The 24,445-nt window shown below is 38.1% G+C and overlaps 1 protein-coding gene across 1 annotated transcript; it reads left to right on the forward strand.

Moving 5' to 3' along the window:
• The first annotated feature begins 16,337 nt into the window (after positions 1-16,337).
• On the forward strand, positions 16,338-22,476 carry LOC135700416 (membrane alanyl aminopeptidase-like). The gene is made up of 7 exons (XM_065220910.1): positions 16,338-16,449; positions 19,263-19,931; positions 19,996-21,331; positions 21,394-21,584; positions 21,658-21,823; positions 21,892-22,031; positions 22,100-22,476. Exons 2-7 carry the CDS (start codon positions 19,264-19,266, stop codon positions 22,401-22,403), a joined length of 2,805 nt encoding a protein of 934 aa, XP_065076982.1. The 5' UTR covers positions 16,338-16,449; position 19,263; the 3' UTR covers positions 22,404-22,476.
• Positions 22,477-24,445: the final 1,969 nt, after the last annotated feature.

The raw sequence follows: 24,445 nt of genomic DNA on the forward strand, positions 1-24,445 counted from the left end.
AAAACGGTGAAATTTTAGTGATTTGCGACTTTTCTGAAAATTATTCATTTATTATTCAAAACTCAGCACAGGGGTATCATTGGAACAATAATCAAGCTACGATACATCCTTTCGAAATTTACTACATAAAAGAAAACAAGTTGGAAAATTTAAGCTTTATTATTATTTCAGAAGTATTGACCCATGATACAATAGCAGTTCAATTATTTATATCAAAATTGTTAGATTTCATTAAACAATCTATTAGTTTCACAAAAATTACTTTCATGTCAGATGGAGCAGCGGCTCATTACAAAAATAAAAAGAATTTTGCCAGTTTGTGCAACTTCAAGTCCAAGTATGGATTGGAAGCAGAATGGCACTTCTTCGCAACGTCTCATGGGAAAGGCCCATGTGACGCAATTGGAGGAACTCTCAAACGAATGGCAAAGAAAGCAAGTCTTGCTCGAGATTATGGAAACACAATCACAACTCCACAAGAACTGTATGACTGGGCAGTTAAACAAACAGATACAAGCATAACAAAATTGAACTTCTGCTTCATATCAAATGATCAATACACAAAGATGTCCGATGAACTCAAGGAGCTGTTCAGTCATGTAAAAACTATACCTGGTACACAAAAATTTCATTGTTTTGTACCTATTTCTCAAAACATAATTTCTACTAAGCGATTTTCACATTCAAAGGAAACTCCGAAAAATTTCACTCTGTTTCCGATAGACTAATAATCAATGAAAAACTCAAATTATGTATGGAGAATTATAGGAAAATAAATTATGCACTAAACAAAAACACAAGAGTTTTCATTTATTAAAACACCATTCGAAATGCAGGAAAATCCTCTGTATTAGGCCCTTTCAAATGTTAGGCTAGATTTTTGTTTTAAGCACGCCCAGATTATCAAAAGGTCAAAATCTTTATGCTCATTAAGTTTCAACGGATTTTAATAAGGTTGTGCGCGTATTACTATTCGACTTTGAGTGAAACACGCTAAAAAAAAATTAACATGAAAAAGTTGTTGTTCGAACAACTTTTTTTCCTTAAAAGCGCCCACTTTGCAATGTATGAAGAAAAGTTAGGTAATTATATTGCCTTTCATGAGAAAAAATATCAAGCAAATCTGAGGGGTACCATTTTTGGGAAAATGACTTTAAATTTTTAAATATATTTTTTTAGAGTGTAGAAACCAATTTTTTAATTTATTTAAATTTTTTTATAAAATTTCAGATTATTTGCTTAAAGTTCGCCATACATCACTATTTTGTAGGGCTTGTCATTTTTAAGCTATATCGATTTGAAAAAAAATCGACAAAAAACTTTGACCCTTATCAAATGTTAGGCGAGATAAATTTTGAAAAAAATAAGTACTCAAAGTTGCTTAAAATTGCTAAGTCTCCACACCCACAAAGTTTCATAAGGTTCTGAGAGGGTGCTGCCAACTCCGAAGACGAGTTGGCGTGAAATCCGTCACATAGCTCTGCTTTAAAAAATGATAACTGACCTCGTAGAAAATTTTCTCAGCTACAACTTTGTCCTGAACCACTTTTCAATATAATATTAGCATCAAAAGTTATCAATAATTCAAGCCACTAATGTCTTACGATTATGATCAATCAACTGTTCAGCAGGCAACATTGGTGTTTCTGGCGCTTGGAATAGATCACAAAAATCATGGCTACTATGTCACACTGCAAGATACAGTGTTGCTCACAAAACAGCTGCTTGATCATGCCATAAGATTATCAATCTCTTAAACAATTAATAACTATTTTATTTGACGTTTGGCTCAACAACTACACTCTGCTAAGTTGAAGCTGAGAAAATTTTCCATAAGTATAGCTTTTGAATTTTTGAACAGTGCCATATGGAAAAAGGTAAGAAGACAATGAACAAAAAGTTTGGATTTCCCATAGTAATTTCCATATAAACTTCAAATGGTTTGTGCCAAGTCAGTTTCTTTTCAAATGAGTTCAAATTTTGGGAGACTAATCAGGACCCGATTTGGAACCGTTTGAGCACTGTGGAGCGAAAATGTCAAAATTTGCATCAGTCTAATGGCCACACTTCGCCAGCCTCGTAGTCTGTGTAGGGTCCACAGGTCGCCTACTATTGTAGTTCTCATCAATGGTAGGAAAATCATATTTTCGAGCAAAACGTTTGTAGAGCTGTGAAGCAGCAAAAGCAACAGATTAATTAACAGATAGTTTTGTGTCGGCGAGTATGAATTAATCTCAACGACTATCGACCGTCCTATGTGGCCCCCCAAAGTGGATCAGTGTCTTAAATCACACATGCTGGAGAAAATTGGATCATTCGGGTGAGAAAGTTCCTTTTTGTTTGTTTAATTTTATTTTAAATAGGATTGGAATTTAAATTTAGGAGCTCGGCTAACTTGGCAGCTGCCGCTTTTGCTTACTGAGTAGAAGATCGTGGGTTTACTCCCAAGCTCTTCGAGAACAAAACATTTTTTTTTTCTTTATTAAGGAGACTTTCAGCCTTGGGCTGGTTCGTCTCCGGAACAAAACAATTACTATGGTTGCATCGCCTGCTTAAGCGAATCCTGACCAATTTTCTACCAAACTATCCAAGTCCGTAGCATCTATGGGGTCGCTGGCCTCCCGTTAAGTAGATGCTACATCAAAAATATCCTTCCTTTCCCCGTAATGTCATGCTTTTCCTGTTCTGAATTGGAGAACTATTCACTTCCAAAAAGTTTTCCTTAAGCAATCAGAATAAAAACGTTAAAGTTGATACATGACATGCATACTGGCAATCTACGAATTACACACGCAACGCACGCAACACGCAAAAGTACCAGATTAATTAACAGAATATCATTTAGTAGTATTTTCAACTCCTTTATAACAACTTGCACATTTTCAGTTGGTCGCCATATTGGTATTGGAATACAATATTATGTAATAAAGCACTTGCATCTGTCATAAAATTATCTATTTATATAACAAGTTGCAAAAAGAAGATTTTTGCAGCATGAGTCGTAATTATGACGAGTGTTAAAAAAATCGAGTTTGCAACGAGATACACACGCAGAAAAAAATATTTTAAACGTAATAATATTTGACGTAAAATCAATAAGAATTTCATTTTGTTTTGGCTGCAAAAAGAAATCATTATTGTTTCAACAATCCAGTATTTTTGTTCCTCAAAACCCATGGATTGTTAAATCAAAAAGAAAATCTTTTCGAATTTACAAGAGCTTTCATGGTTTGGACGTAAGCTGTCAAATTTGGCAGCTGGGTCATCAACAAAAATATGTTTGTTTTTAAAAGAGATTTCTTGTTGATGCAATCATATTTATTTTATGAAGTCTGACAATTCACGCAGTAGAAATAAAAATATGTTTATTGATTCAAAAATCAGGAGTGATTTGAGATTTGGGCGTAATTACTTTTGAAAACAAACACGTCAATCACTGATTTCTCTTGAATAAAAGCTCAATCTCACAAACAAACTATACCAAATAATAGAGGAATCATTCCTCTACCTCATAGTGTTATTACTTTTCGAGATTGAGCTTTTATTCGCGAGAAATCGGTGATTGACGTATTTGTTTACAAATGCAATTACGCCCAAATCTCAAATCACTCCGGAAATAATATGGCAAATTTTTTTATGTTTTGTTTTCTTTTTCACTGATCATCCTTCGGAAGGGAAGTAAAGCCGTTGGTCCCCAGTTAATTAGTTGATGGGTCGATATGTAGGGTCCAGGTGTGGGAGCTGCCTTCCTGGCGTCAGGAGCATTGGTACTCAGTACGGAAAACAAGATCGACGGAAAAAAAATCAAGGAAAAAAATTGATTATATTTAGCAACTGCAGCTCAAACTGCAGCATACTTACTTACCTCAAGTCTCAAGATTTTCGGAAATTTTGCACTTATTTCCCGAAATTCACAAGTTTTGTTATTGTTTACATTTTTTCCGGGTGAAAACGAGGGAATGGTTGGTAGTTATTTTTGCATTCATGGCCCGGGGAACGGACACAGCAAATAAATGCTAAATTAAAATGAACTATTGTTGGATTAATAATAGAATTTTGTTATTTTTACAATAGTTGCAGTTGAAAAGTGGCTTATTATAACAAAAAGAATCCTATTTTGAATTTATATGAATAAGTATTATTGAAACAACAAAATGCAATATAATTTCAACCGGAATCGTTTGTTTAAATACAACCAAAGTTTTGTTTGGTTCAATGCAAACAATTTTCTGTCCGTGCAGATGAAATTTACATATTCTCGTCAATCTCAGCAGCGTCCGCGCTTCTATTAGCAATTTCTCAGTGTCACGCACACATTTTTTTTTCCTTTTTGGTTTGTTTTTCCGTCGATCTTGTTTTCCGTGCTGAGCACCAATGCTACCGACGTGCCAGGAAGGCAGCTCCCACACCTGGACCCTACCTATCGACCCATCAACTCATGAACCGGGGACCAACGGCTTTACTTCCCATCCGAAGGAAGGCGTGATCAGAGATGTTATGCCTCAGAACATCCCGGCGGCGCTGACTGGGATTGAACCCAGGCCTGCTGGGGTGAGAGGTAATCACGCTTACCACTACACCACCGGCGCCGTTTTGTGCTCAACGCACACATTTGAAAAAAAATGTTTAGTTACATTTATCTGCTGCTTCAGCAGAGTTGTTCAAAACTGATGGAAAGCGTTTTAACAACCCTTCAAACTTCTCAGGTGAGTGTGGCTATTTTCGGCAACTCAAAATCAGCCGAATTATATTGATGAATCTACGATAATGACGTTGTGCTAGCTGTCAAATCGTATGGAATATTTTTTAGTACATCATCACTTTTGTGGTTTTGGATTTCAAACCTAGGTGTCGCATGCACTGGTGCAGTTTCGCGTAGATTCATCAATAGTGCGTATATTTCATTTAAAGGAAAATCTGACCTAACAGGATTTCTCAGATGTAAAAATGTAATCTGAAAGTCTGAGGAATCGATGAATACATTCAGCGAAGGGTTTTGATGGGTAAATACAGTGAAATTAACGTTTACATTTTGATTGCCGAAAACGTTGCCAAAGCCAAAATGTACCCTCCAACATTTGTTTGCAATTTTGAAACATAAAATTATTTTTAGCTGTATAGAACGCAGTTTCAAGGGTAAAGGCCCAGGTGCAATGACAGCGGAACCGGAACGGTAGCAGCAGCGGAAAAGCCCGATCTGAATAAGCCTACTTGTCAGATTGAAAACTAGTTAGAACCAAATCGATTTCGGTTAGGAATCTTAATGTCATTTGTGATAACTGTCAAACTTGCCGTTTCCGTTCCGCTTCCACCCAAATTGCGTTCACATTACAGCGTATATCACGTGATATACGCTGTCTTGCAATGAGCACTCATACATCTAGTTTTCACTGGAAATCCTATGTAGAAGTGCTCATTACAAGACAGCCTATATTAAGTGATATAGGCTGTAACGTGAACGGGGTATTAACTGCATATGAACGTCCATGCGTATGATCAAAACTGTCTGATCAAGTAGGTTATGAGATATGCCTGTCACAATCATCAGATACTGATTCTTGGAACCCACATTTAATAATCCTTCACAGATAAAATTTCAAAGATAGTTTTTATGTGTCCCACACATGAGTTTTTGCAATGTGATCAACAAATGGTATCTATGTGTCGGACACATACTTAATATGTGTACACATAAAAGCCATGTGTAACCACACATACTATTCATTTGACTTTTAAATTTCATGTGTGCTTCTGGGTGGATTTTGTTTATGTGTTGTCACATGAAAATCATGTGGAATTTTACATGGAAATTCGCCAATAAAAATGTGTGGAATTCTATTAGTGTTTAATTTGTCCTTGAAGCGCACTCGGAAGCCATTTGAGGGGTTGATAAACTTCAAATTTGAGATTTAAGAAATGTCCTTATGACTTACTAAAATAATCAAAATAGAATCATGCAGAACGCTGGAGTCTTCATATTCCCCGGGTTACAGTACCCCTCGTGTCTGTTTGACTACCAAAAGAAAAAAAGTTCAAATTTTCCATGTGCCAGCCCCCCATTTATTCCGTTAGGTGAGAAAACCACTTCCTGAAAGATTCAACTTATTTGGTAGAATTTTCTATAACATGCATGAAAAATGACGCTCCTTCACTCTGTCGATCATCAAGAAGGTTCTTTTTTTAGATTTTACTCAGATTTTCAAAACTTGATGATCGCGCACGGGAGATATCCCTACGTTGTGTTATTTACCTTTCAATTTCTGATCCCGATCGAGACAGATAGCACCGATTGCTGTGCCGTTCTGCCATAGCATATGAGACACCAATTTATTGTTGCTTTGTTTTGTGTACACGCTAATTCAAAACTACCTAAATTTGGGTACAATTCACCCAGATCGGTCAAAACTGAACCTACCCAAAAATGGGTAAACTGTGTTTGGAGTGACAAGTTTACAAATGAACAACATTGACATGAATCCGATCGACGTTTTTCATTTGTAAACTTGTCACTCCCAACACAGTTTACCAAAAATGGGTAGGTTCAGTTTTGACTGATCTGGGTGGATTCTACTCAAATTTGGGTAGTTTTGAAATAGCATGTATTGTAGTGGTACAGTGGGTAGGGTAGTTGAACATATAGATGACATTGCACAAACACTTTAGTTCAAATAATGAGTATCAATTTTGCTGCAGTATACAATCGGATTATTTACCAAAATTTCGGCAACATGTTTTAGAAAATCTCTGACGAATAGGTATGTTGATTGCCGAAATATCAGCAAAATTATGAGATTCCGTTTTAGATCAGCATTTTTTTTAGTTTTAACTGTGCATCCTATTCCTGTGCGTTTATGTCACTGATAGCCAGCTAGGTAGCACCCCTTCTTACACACATTGCCTTGATAAGAGCTGTGGGTGCACGATTTTTTTTAAGCAAACTGGAGATTCAAGACAGAATTTCGAAAATAGCGTGACTGATATGTTTGATATCGGGCCTTATTACGGGTATCACTACACGGTGATAAGGAAGTGATACTCAGAATAAGAGCCGTGATTATCGTACAAATCAAATGGGAATCACTTCACCGTGATGACAAGTGACAAGTTTTCACCGTGAAGTGACATCCGTAATAAGCCCCATCTTTAACATTTTCATTCAAATTTTGAGCTATATAAAGAAGAACTGACTGTTTTCTGATTATCTACCGAATGGTCAACAATTTACATGACAAAAATGAAACAGGTTCTCAATGGAGAAAAATAAAAATCTCCAGTCACACCTTTTTAGCTGCTCACACTTGAATTATGACGTTTGTTTCTATAACATAGTAGCGTATCAGACAGCTGCCGATAACAATTTGCCCATCCCACTAAAGACAACCTTCTCGGCATCGTGTGGGAAGTGTTGGTAACATCCAGGGTTGCTTCCACTCACTTGCTATAAAAAATATTTTTTGGAATTATGTAATCATTAGATATTATAATGCTATGTTGCACTTATAAATAACAAAACAAGGGTGTAAAGTATGTGTTTGACTCATAAAATCTGTCAATTTTGCTTTGAGAGCGTCACAATCAGCGATCTTATTATTCGTGAGCGTTCACTCAGAGTGAGCGCTCACGAGTCGTAAAATCACTGATTGTGACGCACTGAAAGCAATATTGACAGATTTTATGTGTCAAACATATACTTCATGACCTCTTCTTGTAACTTACAAGTTCTAATTAGCATTATACTATTTCATGATTACATAATTCCAAAAAACATTTTTTTATAGCATGTGAGTGGAAGTAACCGTGGTAACATCCTTGGTACGGATGCATCCAATCACGCGTTAGTAATTCTTCTTGTATTATAAGCAACAACTGTTGTTTTCAACCTTTCAACACTCACGGTGTTGTACAAAGTACAAAACGAAAAAAATAATTGAAAAAATTGGTGGAGTTGTGTACAAGACACGACCGCAGTAGAAGTAACCTATGATTTCGGTCCTATGTACATATTGTGGATTTCCTACTTAGTAAAACTTGGTTAAATTCAGGACCTCATAAAAATGCGAATACATATTTTATTACATTTTGTTCCTAAATTACAATCAGACATGAGTAAGGCTTTCTTCAGGTGATTCAGTGAAGCTGATATTCCCTATCACCAGGGTTGCTTCCACTCACTTGCTATAAAAAAATATTTTTCGGAATGATGCAATCATTAGATGTTATAATGCTGTGTTGCACGTGTAAGTAACAGGAAGAGGGTGTAAAGTATGTGTTTGACTCATAAAACCTGCAAATTTCGCTTTGAGCGCGTCACAATCAGCGATCTTATGATTCGTGAGCGTTCACTCAGAGTGAGCGCTCACGAGTCGTAAAATCGCTGATTGTGACGCACTGAAAGCAATATAGACAGATTTTATGTGTCAAACATATACTTCATGACCTCTTCTTGTAACTTACAAGTACTAATTAGCATTATAATATTTCATGATAACATAATTCGGAAAAACATTTTTTTATAGCAAGTGAGTGGAAGTAACCCTGCCTATCACTTCAAGATTTCTAGGGCACAAATCTTGGACGGTTGTGACATCACTCATGAAATTGAAACTGCTTGTGTACTGCACTGCAGCAAACGTGAAGTTCCAGTTTCTTTGTTATTAGTTTTGTGGGAGCTGATATTTGTGCTCTTGAAATTTTGTTGTTGTAATAAGATTGATCAGAAATAAGGTTTCCACAGCGATTCAAAACGCTAAAAAAGTGCACAATTTTGCACCAATATTATGCACCACTTCGTAGTTAATCAGTAAAATCTCGATTAGCCATACATTTTTTATCTACCGATTAAACTAAATATTGCTGAGTTGGTTGGAAATGCTAACATGAAGCTTTAGTGTGATAATTTATTAGCTAGAGAATGATCTTTAGAAGAGAGTAGGTGGATAGTTCCGTTAGAGTACGGCAGTATGAAAATTGAATAGAAATTGAAAATGAGCGAAGGGCCATTAATGCGACAGTTTTTAAAGTTAGACGCACATCTTTTAGCTAACCCGTACGATGTACGCGGAGTCTTGAAGTATGTCTCCAAGTCTACAGGCAAAAAAATGTGCGTCCTTCTTTTGCTCATAAACTGACTGCGGCTGTGGAATAGTTCTAGCGACGTTTCATCACTACCTAAAGCCTCACGTTGCGAGAGAATTTCCAGTCGATGGTGTGTTATAATGCAATTCTTCTTTACCCAACTATTGTGTTGCTTCTCTCGTCATGACCAACTTGGTCATCTCAGAGAGAAGGCAGTAGCGTGGTTGTTGCGTGCTGTATCATCATCAGCATTGTTGACGGCTACTCCCGCCTTGAGTTGTTACATTCAAAGTGTTTTTATGTTACTTCATACGCGAAGTTAGCGATTTTCAGAGTTGGTTGGAAATGCTAACATATAACACACCATCGACTGGAAATACTCGTGAAATGAAACGTCGCACAGTGGTCCAGATCTGTAAAAACCCGGTCAAAAGTGATTATCTCACGAACGATGCATTTTAGACATGTGGTGTCTTGAGGAAAGTCTCTGGATATGAAAAGCCCCTTCTTATGACATTGACAGATCAATGATTAATCCCCCTAGAAGTGAGATCGAAAATTTATTATTGTCAAAGTTTCATATTTTGGATCGGTGTCTTCGGCAAAGTTTTAGAAAATATCATAACAAGAAACTTTGCTGAAGGCACTAAGTGTCCATTTCTTTACCCTATTGAAATATGGAACGTTTTTTATAGAAACCCCCTTAATTTATGTTTTTGCTCTATAACAATGTTCATTCAACTGCTACAGGCTTAAAATGTTCTACAAAATTTTTCAAAACACACAAAATTTCTGAACATTATAGGATACTAAATTGCATAATAGGTCAGTTATTATTGATTTTTCCAAAAAATAATAATTTTTGGCCACTTAATTATGATTTACTACCATTCCCCACGAAATCTGCATAACGTTTTTGGTGCAACGTACATAGCATGCGTTGCTTTTTTGTGTACCCTTCGGTCTTTCAAAATCACATGGTTGGGAGTCCGCACGTGTTTTTCGAGAGATTAAAATTCCAGTATCCAAATCGTGTGCTTGAAGCCGAAATTTAGCAGGTTTGTTTATCCCTTCTTATCATTTGAATAGTGAATTAATTACGTTTTTCATAGAATGAAGCCATTTTCTTCAACGCGACGGAAGCTGCTAGAAATTATCCGTGAGAAATCAGCTTTTAGTAGAGATGAGCAGAAAAACCACGTCACTTTTTATGTGTTGAATTGCGTTTGTTCATTGAATGCAACAAATCCAACGGATCTCATCATCAACATGTTCGAAGCATAATTTCATCATTTTGTGGTATGTTTTGATTATTAATACTAACTACCAATAGCTTAAGACCCATTCAATATATCTGAAATAGACAAGCTTTATAAGCGATGGGACAAATGTCACAGAAAATTTTCTGCTTTTGAAGCTAAGTATAGTAAGTGGTTTGATGAGGATGTTTTGTTTTATATCGAGGATACTTCTGTGGAAATGAAGGAAAAGGAGGCGAATAAAGGTCGGCCATCTGTGGCTTTCAAGAATTCGTCAGCTCGCAGTAAGCGGCGGAAAACAGAGACACTCAGAGAGCAGCATAGTGGTGCAGAGTTGCTGCATGCAGCTGCCATGCAGTTCAGAACCGTTGGGAATGAGTCTGCAGCAAAGCTGCTTCAATTTGTTGCTGAAAATCCTCAAAAAGCCAGTGATTTTCTTGATGCGTACAAGAATACAGAGATGCATTCATTGCCTGTCAAACTGACTCCTGAGGAAGGTGTTTCATTGATCATTGAAGCTGATCTAAGTAAAAATCAATATAATTTGCTTAGGTCTGTTGGAAAAGCGCACCATGCTGACATTTTCCCTGCATATAATGTGGTACTAGAGGCCAAGAAAAAAGCGACCCCCAGCAGAAGCTATCACAGTATCTGAAACAAGTGCAGAAGTTAAGCTCCAGGATTTGGTAGACTTGGACGCTAAAAGGATCGCGGAACACTTGGAAAGTGAAGGATTGTTGGAAAATTCAATTGAGATGAGATTGGAGTTGCTGCATAAGTGGGGCTGTGATGGCAGTAGTGGGCACTCACAGTATAAACAGTCGATTTCCTCCGAGTCTTCAGATGATAGCTCTGTACTGTTGACAGCTATAGTGCCACTACAGTTGAGAACTATCAATGAATCCGGTCCTCCAATCACCATTTGGACAAATCCTGCGCCCTCGTCAACAAGGTTTTGCAAGCCTATCCGCATACAATTCATAAAAGAAAATAAAATAACCTTGAAGCGTGAAGAACAGTATGTATCTGACCAAATTGCGTCACTGCAGCCATCCATGGTACAACTGAAAAATGGAAATGAGTTGAAAATATATCATCGTCTCAGTATGACCATGATTGACGGAAAAGCTCGAACCATCCTGACGGATACGTCATCGATGGCTACCTGCTATGCCTGTGGAGCAACTCCATCCGCAATGGCTGTGGATCAAGTGTTATTGCGACCAGTAAACGCTTCAACATTTAAATACGGAATTGCAGTTCTTCATGCACGGATTCGCTTTCTGGAGCTAGAGTTGCATGTTTCCTACAAAATGGAGCTTAAAAAATGGATCGTAAACCAGCAATTGTATAAAGAAAGGAAAGAGATGATCCAGAAACGATTAAAGGAAGAACTGGGATTGCTCGTCGATGTTGTCAAGCCAGGAAGCGGAACTACCAATGATGGCAATACGGCTCGCAAATTTTTTGATAATATTTCCATTGTGGCAGATATCACTGGGTTCGACAGAGAAGTTATGGAGCGATTCTCGGTGATTTTACTACTCTAGCCTGTGGTCGCGAAATTGATACCGAGAAGTTCAGAATATTCGCACTGGAGACAGCCCGTTTATTTGAGAAAAAGTATCCTTGGTACTACATGCCATCATCAGTGCACTTTATACTAATTCATGGTGCTGATGTAATGGAGTCGATGGAGCTTCCGATGGGTCTTTACTCGGAAGAAGCGTTAGAAGCTCAGAATAAAAATGTAAGGTCATTTCGAGAGCATCGGACGCGAAAGACCTCTCGCCAAGCCACAATGACGGATCTGTTGCAAAGATTAATTTTAACGGGTAAGAAAATTCTTTTAAAAACAGGAAAAATAAGAAATAACATATCTCTTGGTTTATTACAGGCGATATACTTTTGTCAATGACCAGATCAATGAAATCTAAGTTATCCCAAACATTACCTGATGCTGTGCAAAATTTGTTGAAATTATAATGCATGAATCAAGACTGTTTTAAATTAGCCAAGTTTTTATATAATATTAATATCTATTACTTAATATGTACGTTTACCAAACCATGATTGTGCCCAGCTAACAATAAAGTATTAGCAATACTGAAAAAGCAGTTAGGTTTTGAAAAAATAAAGAAAGCTTAATTTTGTTTTGCGGCAGCAAATCGCCATCAAACTGCAAAAACATATATTTTTCAATAAAAATAAAGAATTACTTCTATTTGAGAATACAGTACGGTGGAATATTTTGAAAATATGTGGCCCTACTTTGAAGCAGTAGAGGTTCAAAGAATATTATATGTGCGAAAAACTATGGAAAAAGGTGTTTTCCATAGAAAACATCGCATATTACGCATTATGTTACCTCTAACTCATGTTTCTGCATGTTTCTGCATGAAATGTCGAATGTTTTGATAAAAACACACCTAAACGATTATTTTGCAATTGATTTCATCGTGGGATTTCGTGGAGAATGGTAGTAAATCATAATTAAGTGGCCAAAAATTATTATTTTTTCGGAAAAATCAATAATAACTGACCTATTATGCAATTTAGTATCCTATAATGTTCAGAAATTTTGTGTGTTTGATGTTTGAAAAATTTTGTAGAACATTTCAAACCAGTAGCAGTTAAATGAAAATTGTTATAGAGCAAAAACTTAAATTAAGGGGGTTTCTATAAAAAACGTTCCATATTTCAATGGGGTAAAGAAATGGACACCTAGTGTCTTCAGCAAAGTTTCTTGTTATGATATTTTCTAAAACTTTGCCGAAGACACCGATCCAAAATATGAAACTTTGACAAAAATAAATTTTCGATCACACTTCTAGGGGGATTAATCATTGTCAATGTCATAAGAAGGGGCTTTTCATATCCAGAAACTTTCCTGAAGACACCACATGTCTAAAATGCATCGTTCGTGAGATAATCACTTTTGACCGGGTTTTTACAGATCTGGACCACTGTGCGTCGCTAGAACTATTCCACAGCCGCAGTCAGTTTATGAGCAAAAGAAGGACGCACATTTTTTTGCCTGTAGACTTGGAGACATACTTCAAGTCTCCGCGTACATCGTACGGGTTAGGCAAAAGATGTGCGTCTAACTTTAAAAACTGTCGCATTAATGGCCCTTCGCTCATTTTCAACTTCTATTCAATTTTCATACTGCCGTACTCTAACGGAACTATCCACCTACTCTCTTCTACAGATCATTCTCTAGCTAATAAATTATCACACTAAAGATTCATGTTAGCATTTCCAACCAACTTTGAAAATCGCTAACTTCGCGTATGAAGTAACATAAAAACACTTTGAATGTAAATATTGCTGTTTTTTTTAAAGATTTGGCCGCGTTTTGTAGGCGCACATGCATCATCTGGCACTAGTCGTTTCTGTAGTGGGAATAAAATGACTTCCATATCTATAACAGATTACAAGTTAAGAGATGTACTAGCCTTTGGCTAAAAATCTCTATAATAAAGATTTAAAAAATAAAAAAAGGTTACACATTCGACAGTGAGCATACATAAGAAAGTAACCGCGATGATCGATTTTCTCTTTTGTTAATAACTCACTTGGATAAACATTTCTCGGTGCGTTTGCTGTTGCTTTTAATAGCCAATACAATCTGTTACAGCACTACATTGAAGAAGAAAAATCAGATAATATTCAAGTTGAACATTGCATTAAGTCCTAAGTAACACGGATCGATTCTCTTCGTCGACTTTCTATTTCGTTAATAACTTGAGCACATAACCGTTACTTGTTATTACTTGCCGCTTACTGGGATTGAACACAGGCCTGATGAGGTTAGAGGTGATCATTAGACTGATGCAAATTTTGACATTTTCGCTCCACAGTGCTCAAACGGTTCCAAATCGGGTTCTGATTAGTCTCCCAAAATTTGAACTCATTTGATAAGAAACTGACTTCGCTCAAACCATTTGAAGTTTATATGGAAATTACTATAGGAAAACCAAATGTTTTGTTCATATCCATCTAACAATTTACCATATCGCTCTGCTTTAAAAAATGATGACTAAGTTTGTAGAAAATTTTCTCAGCTACAACTTTGTCCTGAACCACTTTTCAATATAATGTAAGCATCAAAAGTTATCAATAATTCAAGCCACTAATGTCTTACGATTATGCTCAATTAACTGTTCAGCAGGCAACATTGGTGTTTCTGGCGCTTGAAACATCATGACTACTATGTCACACTGCAAGATACAGTGTTGTTCACAAAACAGCTGCTTGATCATGCCAAAAGATTATCAATCTCTTAAACAATTAATAACTATTTTATTTTACGTTTGGCTCAACAACTATATTCTGCTTTGTTGAAGCTGAGAAAATTTTCCATAAGTTTAGCTTTTGAATTTTTGAACAGTGCCATATGGAAAAAGGTAAGAAGACAATGAACAAAAAGTTTGGATTTCCCATAGTAATTTCCATATAAACTTCAAATGGTTTGTGCCAAGTCAGTTTCTTTTCAAATGAGTTCAAATTTTGGGAGACTAATCAGAACCCGATTTGAAACCGTTTGAGCACTGTGGAGCGAAAATGTCAAAATTTGCATCAGTCTAGTGATCATGCTTACCACTACACCGATCTACCGATAATTGAATGGAGGGATTTTAAAATGTTCTGATCGCGAGATATTCAAGATCAATACCGAAATTTCACATAAATGTCCAACCCGTTTTGTGTGTGTGGTGCTGATTTTCACTTTTGCCCTATGTTTAGAAAACTTTCATAAATAACGTAGTAGTTGGGGGGGGAGAGGTGTTCCAGAAGTTTTGAATGGCCATGTATTAGGTTTAGCAAAACACGCTACGAGGGGGAAGGGTAATTAATCGGTCAAAAAAAAAAAATTCTACGTCATTTATGGATGGTTCCTAATTTTTCTTCCAAGGCTGTATCCCACTGAACGAATTAAATTTATCTCGTGGTTAAAAGTGACAGATGAGTTATCGAATAACCCTGTTATCCGAGCGTAGTTAATTCTGGACTCTACAAGGAAACACCTTAACGAAGGCATGAATCATTGTATTTTAAGAAACGCTTGATATCATTCAATTGAGTGTAACCTACACACAAACGGAGCTCTGGTCGACATTTCGGCCCGACACCAACCTAACTTATACCAAACCTCAACCTGATGTTGATCCGACATAAACCCAAAAATTGATCCAACATTGGGTCGACATCGACCTTAAATTTGTCTTGCTTGCTCTGATCGCATCACTTATCACAGTTAATACTGATCAATTAATAACCAGGTCCACTAACACAACTATCCTTCCCGCGGTAATTGTGGAGGTGCAGAGGTATCCAATATTCTACGATCGCTTATGGCCGCCACAATCTGATTGAGTTTCTGGTAGGGAACATAAGATTTGAAGTTTGGGTTGTGTCGTTTGACGTGTAAGCGATCAAATTTGAACGTTTACACGTCAAACGACACAACCCAAACGTTAAATCATATGTTCCCTACCAAAAACTCAGCCAGATTGTGGCGGCCATAAGCGCTCGTAAAATGCTGGAAACAACAATTATCAAAAATCATCCACCCCTCCCCAAAGACCGTGAGGACGTGGCCAGCATCGGTACTCTCCATTGAAGATGGAAATCTAATCCCAAGATCCATTTTATGTTGTTCTCTGTGCAATTTCATTGGTTTTGATCAGTAGCGGAGTATCAACTTCGACGTGCCAGGTCTTTTTAAAAATTAAAAAAATAAATCAAACAAAATGCGTCAAGCTCAGTTTCGCACGTTTCTATTTTCCTTTACGAAATTCTTGGATGGAATCTTATCTCTTCGGATTCCCATTGATGATTGGGATTTGACGCAACGTAAAGGTACTCGTCATATATATTGACTTATTACTAAGCACCTGATAATGGAGGCTCGTAGTGATCATAGACAATGATTTTCGTCCCATGCTGTTAAATAGAGCTATAAAAACATCAAATTGAACAAACCGACCGATTAGTACTGCTGTTAATTTACGGTCGGGTATACCGACGTTCAGGCTTGTTCAGTTTTGGTTCGGTCGTGTAGGTTTATGCTACCGTTACGTGGATAGTCGAATACTGAGTAAAATAACAGGTAGGGATGTTGTCTGCTATAGGAAGTTGGTTAGGTGGTAAAATACGAATAGCAGTGAAAGCTTAGATCAGTTTTCCGATTTTTGTTCTCAGTCAAAAGTTATATTCTGTGAAGAAACTGTGAAAATGTTTGCCACTGATATGTGGAGAAGAATTTCCAGGCAACAGATAACGTTGGTGAATATAAAAAAACTTGACGTGACCCACGTGATCTTTTTTTCTGAAGTGAGGTGACTGTTGTGTGAAGAGATTTGAAGTGCTTTAATGCAGCGGTTCTAAAACTTGCGGCCCACTTAGAAAAATTCCATAGGCTCGGCACCCATCAATATTGATTACAGATGTTATAAGGCCAAAATTACCATGAAAATCTCCAAAATGGCTTTAATATGCCAAAAAAGCCTTGAAGGCATGCATGCCCAAGTAGCATTTCTTGTTTTATTGCACTCTATTAGTGGTTATTGAGATCAATTTCATAAAACCGCCAATAAAATTAATAGCTCCAGCACAACCTTTTGATAACCGCTATAAGATCGTCATACAGCTTAGTGGACCACTCTTGATAAGGTTTATAAAGCATGTTTGAGAATCACAATAAAGCTGTCTTAAAACCTTTTGTCAGGAAGCCTCATACTCTACAAAAGGTTCTCATAGCCTCTATAAGAGTAATATTGTATCCAAGCAGTTTTATGACGCTTTGGTGAAAATCAGTTATAAAGCCAATTTAATTTGTATTGGCTTCAAAGCAACCGCCATAAATTAGCTTGTTGTTGTTCTGTTCTGCTGAAACCAAATGGAAATCTTTAGCGGTTAAAATAGGTTTGAGTGTTGGTGTCAAGATCACCATGCAATCAATTTTGTTTCATGGCGACATTAGTGAAAATCTTAAAGAAAATATATTACTTTTTAGAAGTTCCAAAACATATGCGCTTGAAATGTTATCGTGTATATTGAGATAATATGAGCGTTAAATAAATGCGCCTCCAAAATAATTCAAGTTAACAAAAAAGATTGTTTCAGAAATTAAATGAACTTGATGGAATCACCTTAATTTTACAGAAAATAGATTTCAATAAATAAATTCATACCAATGCACACTGGAAATCTTTTCGGATCTCTTATTTAGCCATTATTTTATTGAAATTTCTTGGATTTTATTCCAAGGCTAATGGCATTTTCATAATGACAATATGGTGACAGAAGACAGCAGGCAAGAAAAACACCAAGCGCAATTTCTTAAAATGTCTAATGCTTACATTGCACACTGGGTCAGGAATGCAACCTAGCGGAGCAAAATTAATAAACGAAGCATTTCCGCGACTTGGTGTCTTCGGCAAAATTTCTCATCATAATAAGGACCATCTATTGACATAAACAAATAGTTCAAAACTCTTCCGCAAAGATGGTGTCACAATCTAACTTCTTTCTCTGACGTTTTGGAAACTTGATGTCTTGGGCAAAGTTGTTTATCTTGACAAAATGAACAGGTCTTTCAAAGACGTAAAATTTCCACAGTCTACTGGTTCCAAGTTATATGGAGTTAAAGAAAAAAATCTTGAAAATATGGTTTTTTTCTGTTTCGGTTTTTTTGCTTACAGCTTTATAGTGTTATATTTTTCTCTTATGAAAATACATTAAATAAATAGCTTTTGTGAAGAAACATACTGGATTAAGCTTCAAATTTCAAAGACATTGTTGAAAAAACGAGAAAAAAAAACACAATTTTTAAAAATCCGAGAGAATAGATCGCCATTCTCGTGTAGTGTCACTCGCAGAAACAGATCACAATCAACCACACGACGCTGATACTACCAGTGGTAATACACTGAATTACACTCGGATTAGCGAATGGATAATATTTCTCTGATTGAGCAGAAAGGTGTTTTTGCACATGTGGTGTTTTTGTATAGACTGGTATTTTTCAAAGCGAAAAAATCAACCACTTCAGCCAATAGTTTTCGCAATAGGTTCGATCACTCCATTATATTTTTGCAACGATTTTTTCGGAAGAGTGTGCCCCACCGCATAAGTTCGTTTCAGGAATGCGGCAAAAGTTTCCAAACTTAAAGGCACTACAAATCTTTAAATACAGCATCATGGTGTGAAGGACACAAAAAAATCACATGTTTGTGCCCAGTTATTGTCAGAACTTGGCGAACAATGTAATCCACTCAAAAACAATGTTTTTCCAGAATAGATTACTATACATGGGTTGTGGATACGACTCGAACATTTGCCACGCTGACTCGAACTTTTGCCCCACTATAGACAATTCCAGCTTCCTGATGACATATCAGCAGTCTGATACTCCTAAAATCGTCTTCAAGAAATTCTTCGAAAACATCACCAATTTAAGTATTCTTTTTCACATTTTCCAATCAAGTGCCAAACGATAAGTTTTATATTGCACAAGCGTCGAAAACCTCAAAACGAACTTTTCCCTTACGTTACGCTAACACTTGTCATTCATCCTGAACAATACTAATCACTATTCAGTGTCATAATTATATAACTGTATAGTAACTCAGCCGGTTTCTATCTTGCCTCGAAAGATATTATCAATTAATGGTCTATGTAAACACTGTAAAGCAATCCTCACATTATGAACGGCTGTCATTCAAGTTCATTATCGTCAACGGTATTGATAAAAATGAGGCGCGTACTATTGCCACCAATCAATCATGAGCAGAAATTAGTTATCAATTCGTTCGAATACTTCACAATTGGCAATGCAGGACTGAATAAGTCATTCACTTCACTATCTGAGTAGAACGTGGTCTTCCCGTGGTTCCACTACAGCAATTCCACTATTTTCAGGATGAAGGGTACTGTGCTGTACCTGTTGGCAACCTGCGTTTGCTGTGCTCTTGCGAGTCCGATAGATCTGCTTAAGCCAGCAGCTGCCGCTGACGAGATTATCCCTCGTGCCGAACTAGAGGAATACCGTCTTAATGCTGACGTGCAACCTTCGCACTATGATATCGAGCTAACACCGTACTTCGAAGATGAAGGCACCCACACGGCCTTCACATTCGATGGAATCTCCATGATGACGTTCAAGGTAACCAGGGCCGGTGTTACCAGCATTGTACTGCACAAATTGAAGATCGATATCACATCGTGGTCCCTGAAGCTTGCAAGTAATAGCGCAGATGTACCCCATGGTGAAGCTACGTACGATGAGGAGACTCACAAACTCAGCATTCCGGTCACTCAGCCCCTGGCACAAAATACGGACTATGTACTGATTTTCAACTATGTCGGTATTTTGGATGACGACATGCATGGATTCTACAGGAGCTACTATAATGTCAATGGAAAGAAAGTTTGGATGGCATCTACTCAGTTTCAACAGACTCACGCCCGACGTGCGTTTCCATGCCTAGACGAACCAGGTTTCAGGTCAACGTTCCAGGTTGTGATCAATCGCCCTGCGAACTACAAAGCGTTTTCCAACACTCCAGTTATTAGGAATACTACCTTGAGGTATGATGTGGTTACATAAGGGTTTTTGTTGGGATGATATATTGAATTTGTTTACTTTTTTCAGTAACGGTCGCATTCAGGACCAGTTTGCGCGGACTCCTGCCATGGCAACGTATTTGCTGGCGTTCATTGTAGCTGATTATGTAGTTAATGAGAAGGATCAAATGGGTATTCTGGCTCGTCCGGAAGCTCTGAACCAGACTGACTACAGCCTGAAGGCAGGAATTGATATTCTGGCAGCACTGGAACAATGGATTGATTACCCGTATTCGGACGTCCCTGAGATGACGCGAATGTATATGTCAGCCATTCCTGACTTCTCTGCAGGTGCCATGGAAAACTGGGGACTGTTGACTTATCGTGAATCAAACATCCTGTATAGAAGTGATGACTCCACTAGCATGCAACAACAGCGTATCGCTGCAGTAATTGCTCATGAAATCGCTCACCAGTGGTATGGAGATCTTGTGACATGTGAATGGTGGGATGTAACATGGCTCAACGAAGGCTTCGCACGGTATTTCCAATATTTCGGTACAGCTCAGGTGGAGCAACACTGGGACTTGGAGCATCAATTTGTCGTTGAACAGCTGCAAGGTGTTATGCAGATGGATAGCTTGGAAAGTACGCACCCCATGACGCACAATGTTTACACGCCATCTCAGGTCAGCGGTATGTTCGATAGTATTTCGTACAACAAAGGTGCAGTTACGCTGCGAATGGTTGAACACATTCTGACTACCGAGAAGTTTATAAACGCCAACCGACAGTATATCAAGGAACGGGTGTTCAAATCTACTAGGCCGGAGAATCTGTTTGAGGCGTACAATAATCATGGAGATCCTGCGATCGGAGCATTTATGGAACCATGGACCGTTCAATCTGGATACCCACTGGTAACCGTGATTGGAAACAACGATGGCTACTCTATTTCACAGCAAAGATTCCTGATTAACAATATGACCCATGATGACAAGACTTTGTGGCCACTTCCGATCACATATGCTACCAAGGAAGCTGACTTTGCGAATACCAAACCGACGATAGTAAATACTGCTACATACAAAATCACTATCACGAAGCCAGAGGAGTTGCCATATTTCATTCTTAATAATCAGCAAGTGGGATACTACCGAGTCAACTATGATGCAGACAATTGGGCCAAAATCAGTGCCGCTCTTCGCATGGAGAACTTTGGAGGAATCCATGTGCTTAACAGAGCTCAAATTGTGGATGACTTGCTCAATTTTGCACGGGCCGGCATTGTAAAGTACGATACGGCTCTGGAGATTCTGGATTATCTTCAGGATGAAACCGAATATGCACCATGGTTGGCAGCTGTTAATGGATTGACTCTCCTGTCGCGAAGGATTCACCCTGAAGATGATGAGAAGTTTGCCGTAAGTATTTATCAATACCAATGTCAAGGATGTTTAAATTGCAACTAGCTCCATTCCCACAGAGATACATTGTCCATCTGTTTAGCAAGGCATACGGCATGGTCAAGTTTGAAGCGCCATCCGCCGAAGAAAAGCGAGTTTTCACCTATCTCCGTATCAACGTCCTCCAGTGGGCTTGCAACTACGGTCACGCGGAATGCAAGAAGGCTGCCGTCGAAGAATTCGTCCGCTTCTATGAGAATCCTGCCCAGAAGTGAGTGGTCTGATTCTGATTATAAGATGATCAAGAGGATAGTCATCATTTTACTAAACTATTTCATTCTCAGGGTTCATCCCGATCTCCGTCAGGTAGTCTACTGCGAGGGAATCCGCCAGGGAACAGACGAGCATTTTAACTTCCTTTGGAATCAATTCCTAACCTCTAATATGGCAACCGAACAGATACTAATTCTGCAAGGTCTCGGATGTGCTCAGGATAGGGAGCAAATTTTCGTAAGTTAATCTTAATGATCTAATCATAGACGAAGGATTCCAAACAACATCCACCTAATTTCTTGCAGACATTAATGGACGCAATCACTTCCGATGACATCCGACCACAGGACAAAGGCACTGCTTTTTCATATCTGTTGGCAAACTACTACACCCTGGACCATATGGCCGAATACCTGCGTACTTACTACGTTCGATGGGCAAACGCGTAAGTTTCCAGCACATTTGTTAAAATCATACACTCATTTATTGACTTCATCTCCCGTTAACTCTTAGTCACGGTTCCTACCTGAATGTGGCATCTGCGTTCAACAATCTGCTCGCGCGGATGAAGACCGATGAACAGATGTGGCGGATACGGTCGTTTGCTGCCCGAAATGAGGAAGTTTTCGGAGAAGCTGCATTCAATTCTATCGAACGTGGTGTAGCGGATTATTTCACGAACAAAGAATTCACCGAGAAGCATCGCGCTGTAATTGGTAACTTCCTGGACAAGGAGCTGAAAGATAACTCAAGTGCCGGAAAGACGACCGTCAGTATGGTCGCTTTGGTTGCCGTCGTGATGGCTTTGCTATTTTAGGTTAACTTTTCGGTGACTACATAGTAGTGTTCATATTAGTTCCATCCAAAATGTGCCATCCATTGTACATAATTTAGACAAATAAAGTGTCTTAAACTGGTGATACAAAAAAGTCATAAATTCGTGTTTGAAGGAGTTGGCAGGATTGCAGAATGTTTTTTTTTTATATATTTTAATTTAAATTTCATTCATCTATTTTAAACGTGGATTTTCCTATGTTTCGAGGGGTGCATCAATAAGCTTGGGACCGAAGAGAGTACCAGTTACCTCTATGGTTTTACCATAGAGGTAAATCTAAGACCAGCAGGTCCCGAAGAAACGTGCTCAACTTTTTGACTCAACTCAACATAGGAAAATCCACTAACTCCTCATTTTATCTGTCAAACTTTCATAGCGAATCAAAACAAACATTGTGTAGTACTGAAATTTTGACTAAAATGGGGTACGTTAATCGATTTGCTTGGGACCAATAGGCTAGTCAAGTAGTGAGCGAATTTAAAATCGTTAGTTTCGTATTGATTGTTGGTACTACCAACTAAGAATCATTTACATTGACCGTGAAATGCATGTTTGATGAACAACGAAGAGCATGGAAATCGGAAGTGGTTATCACAATTGGGGGACCTTTTCCTTCTTGACATTAAGTCGGGAATGGAATTTTGCCTGGATGATGGATGATTCTCATCACCCGTGAGCATATTTCTCAAATAAATTTCATTAGAACGGGGATCAAGATATTGCTTTTTTCCTTTGCGCTTAAGCGCCATGGCGGCAGAAGAAACATTCTCCAAATCGCTTTCCAATCAGATTACTGTAAGGAAGAATCCGAAAGTACGAAGGGGAATTTTTCAAATTGATATCCTGTCAGGATTACCTCGGGATCGAAGGATCGAAGAGGAATAAGAATCGAACAAGGTTGATCATTTGTAGGTATTATTTAGCACTACTTTTTAAATATGTTGTTGCTTCAGGTAGCAGTTACACTTCCTTCAGCAAAAAGCGAATAGATCCACACGGCAAGAGAGCGCGATGCGGACTTGGAATTCCCATGTGATTACAGGTGTCGCATGATGAGTTTTGGTCTATGTCAGAAATTGCCCACTACTCCGGAGTTCCTGGAACATGTCCGGGAGTAGCCAGCGGGTTCCTGAGTACTCAAAGTGGCCACCGTTGATGTTGTTGTTGAATTCTTATGGGGTGAAGCATGCTGGGTATATTACGTTTCAAGTCACTTCTAGGCTTAAGGCCCGTATGTAGCCGAACATGTTTCGACCGTATTTTCGACCATGTTGTTGCGTCCAATTTGGTCAAGTATTTACCGAGAAACACGCCTCTCAAAATGTTGTAACACACCTACACATACATATACGGCTTTGTGGACAACGCCCACAGCAGCGGGAAGAAATCACTGTCGGGGAGCATGCTATAGCCTCGAAGCGCGTTCTTAAATTCCTGTGAGTGATGATCGACGACCGCCTAAACTTCAACAGCTATGTCGACTATGTCTGCGAGAAGGCGGTGGAAGCCATCATCGTGGTAGCTACAATCATGCCGAAAAACTCTGGACCAAGCAGTGAGTTGTCGGTACCGAGGTATGAAAAAAAAAACAACTTTGGTTGTAGCGCTGGAAACCAAACGGGATCAAGTGAAGTTGAACAAAACGTTCCGGCTCGTAAGCGCGTACAGAACAACCTCGTCCAAAGCAGTACGTGTTATCGCTGGAATGAATCCTATCAGCATCACCTTGATGGAGGACAGCCAGTGCTAGAAGCGAAAAGAAACCAGAGGAATACGTAAAAGGCCAATTTTCAGCAGGGATGGGACATGGCGGAGAACGGTACATGGACCAACACTACTACGAAGCAGTGATGCAATACTTATCTCAATATAAACCTAGAATAATAGGTCAATGTTTGTTATACAGTTCCAAAAAGTATGATATTATTGAAAATGCTTGCGTCAAATGATGAATAAAATGTCAAACATAGACAATCTTCAAAAGCTAGGTACAAATTTCATCTGAAGTTCAAATTAAGAAACTT

This window comes from Ochlerotatus camptorhynchus, unplaced genomic scaffold (assembly GCF_037179485.1).
Source record: "Ochlerotatus camptorhynchus isolate MF236.1 unplaced genomic scaffold, CSIRO-AGI_Acam_v1.1 ptg000136l, whole genome shotgun sequence".
NCBI classification, from domain to species: Eukaryota; Metazoa; Arthropoda; class Insecta; order Diptera; family Culicidae; genus Ochlerotatus; species Ochlerotatus camptorhynchus.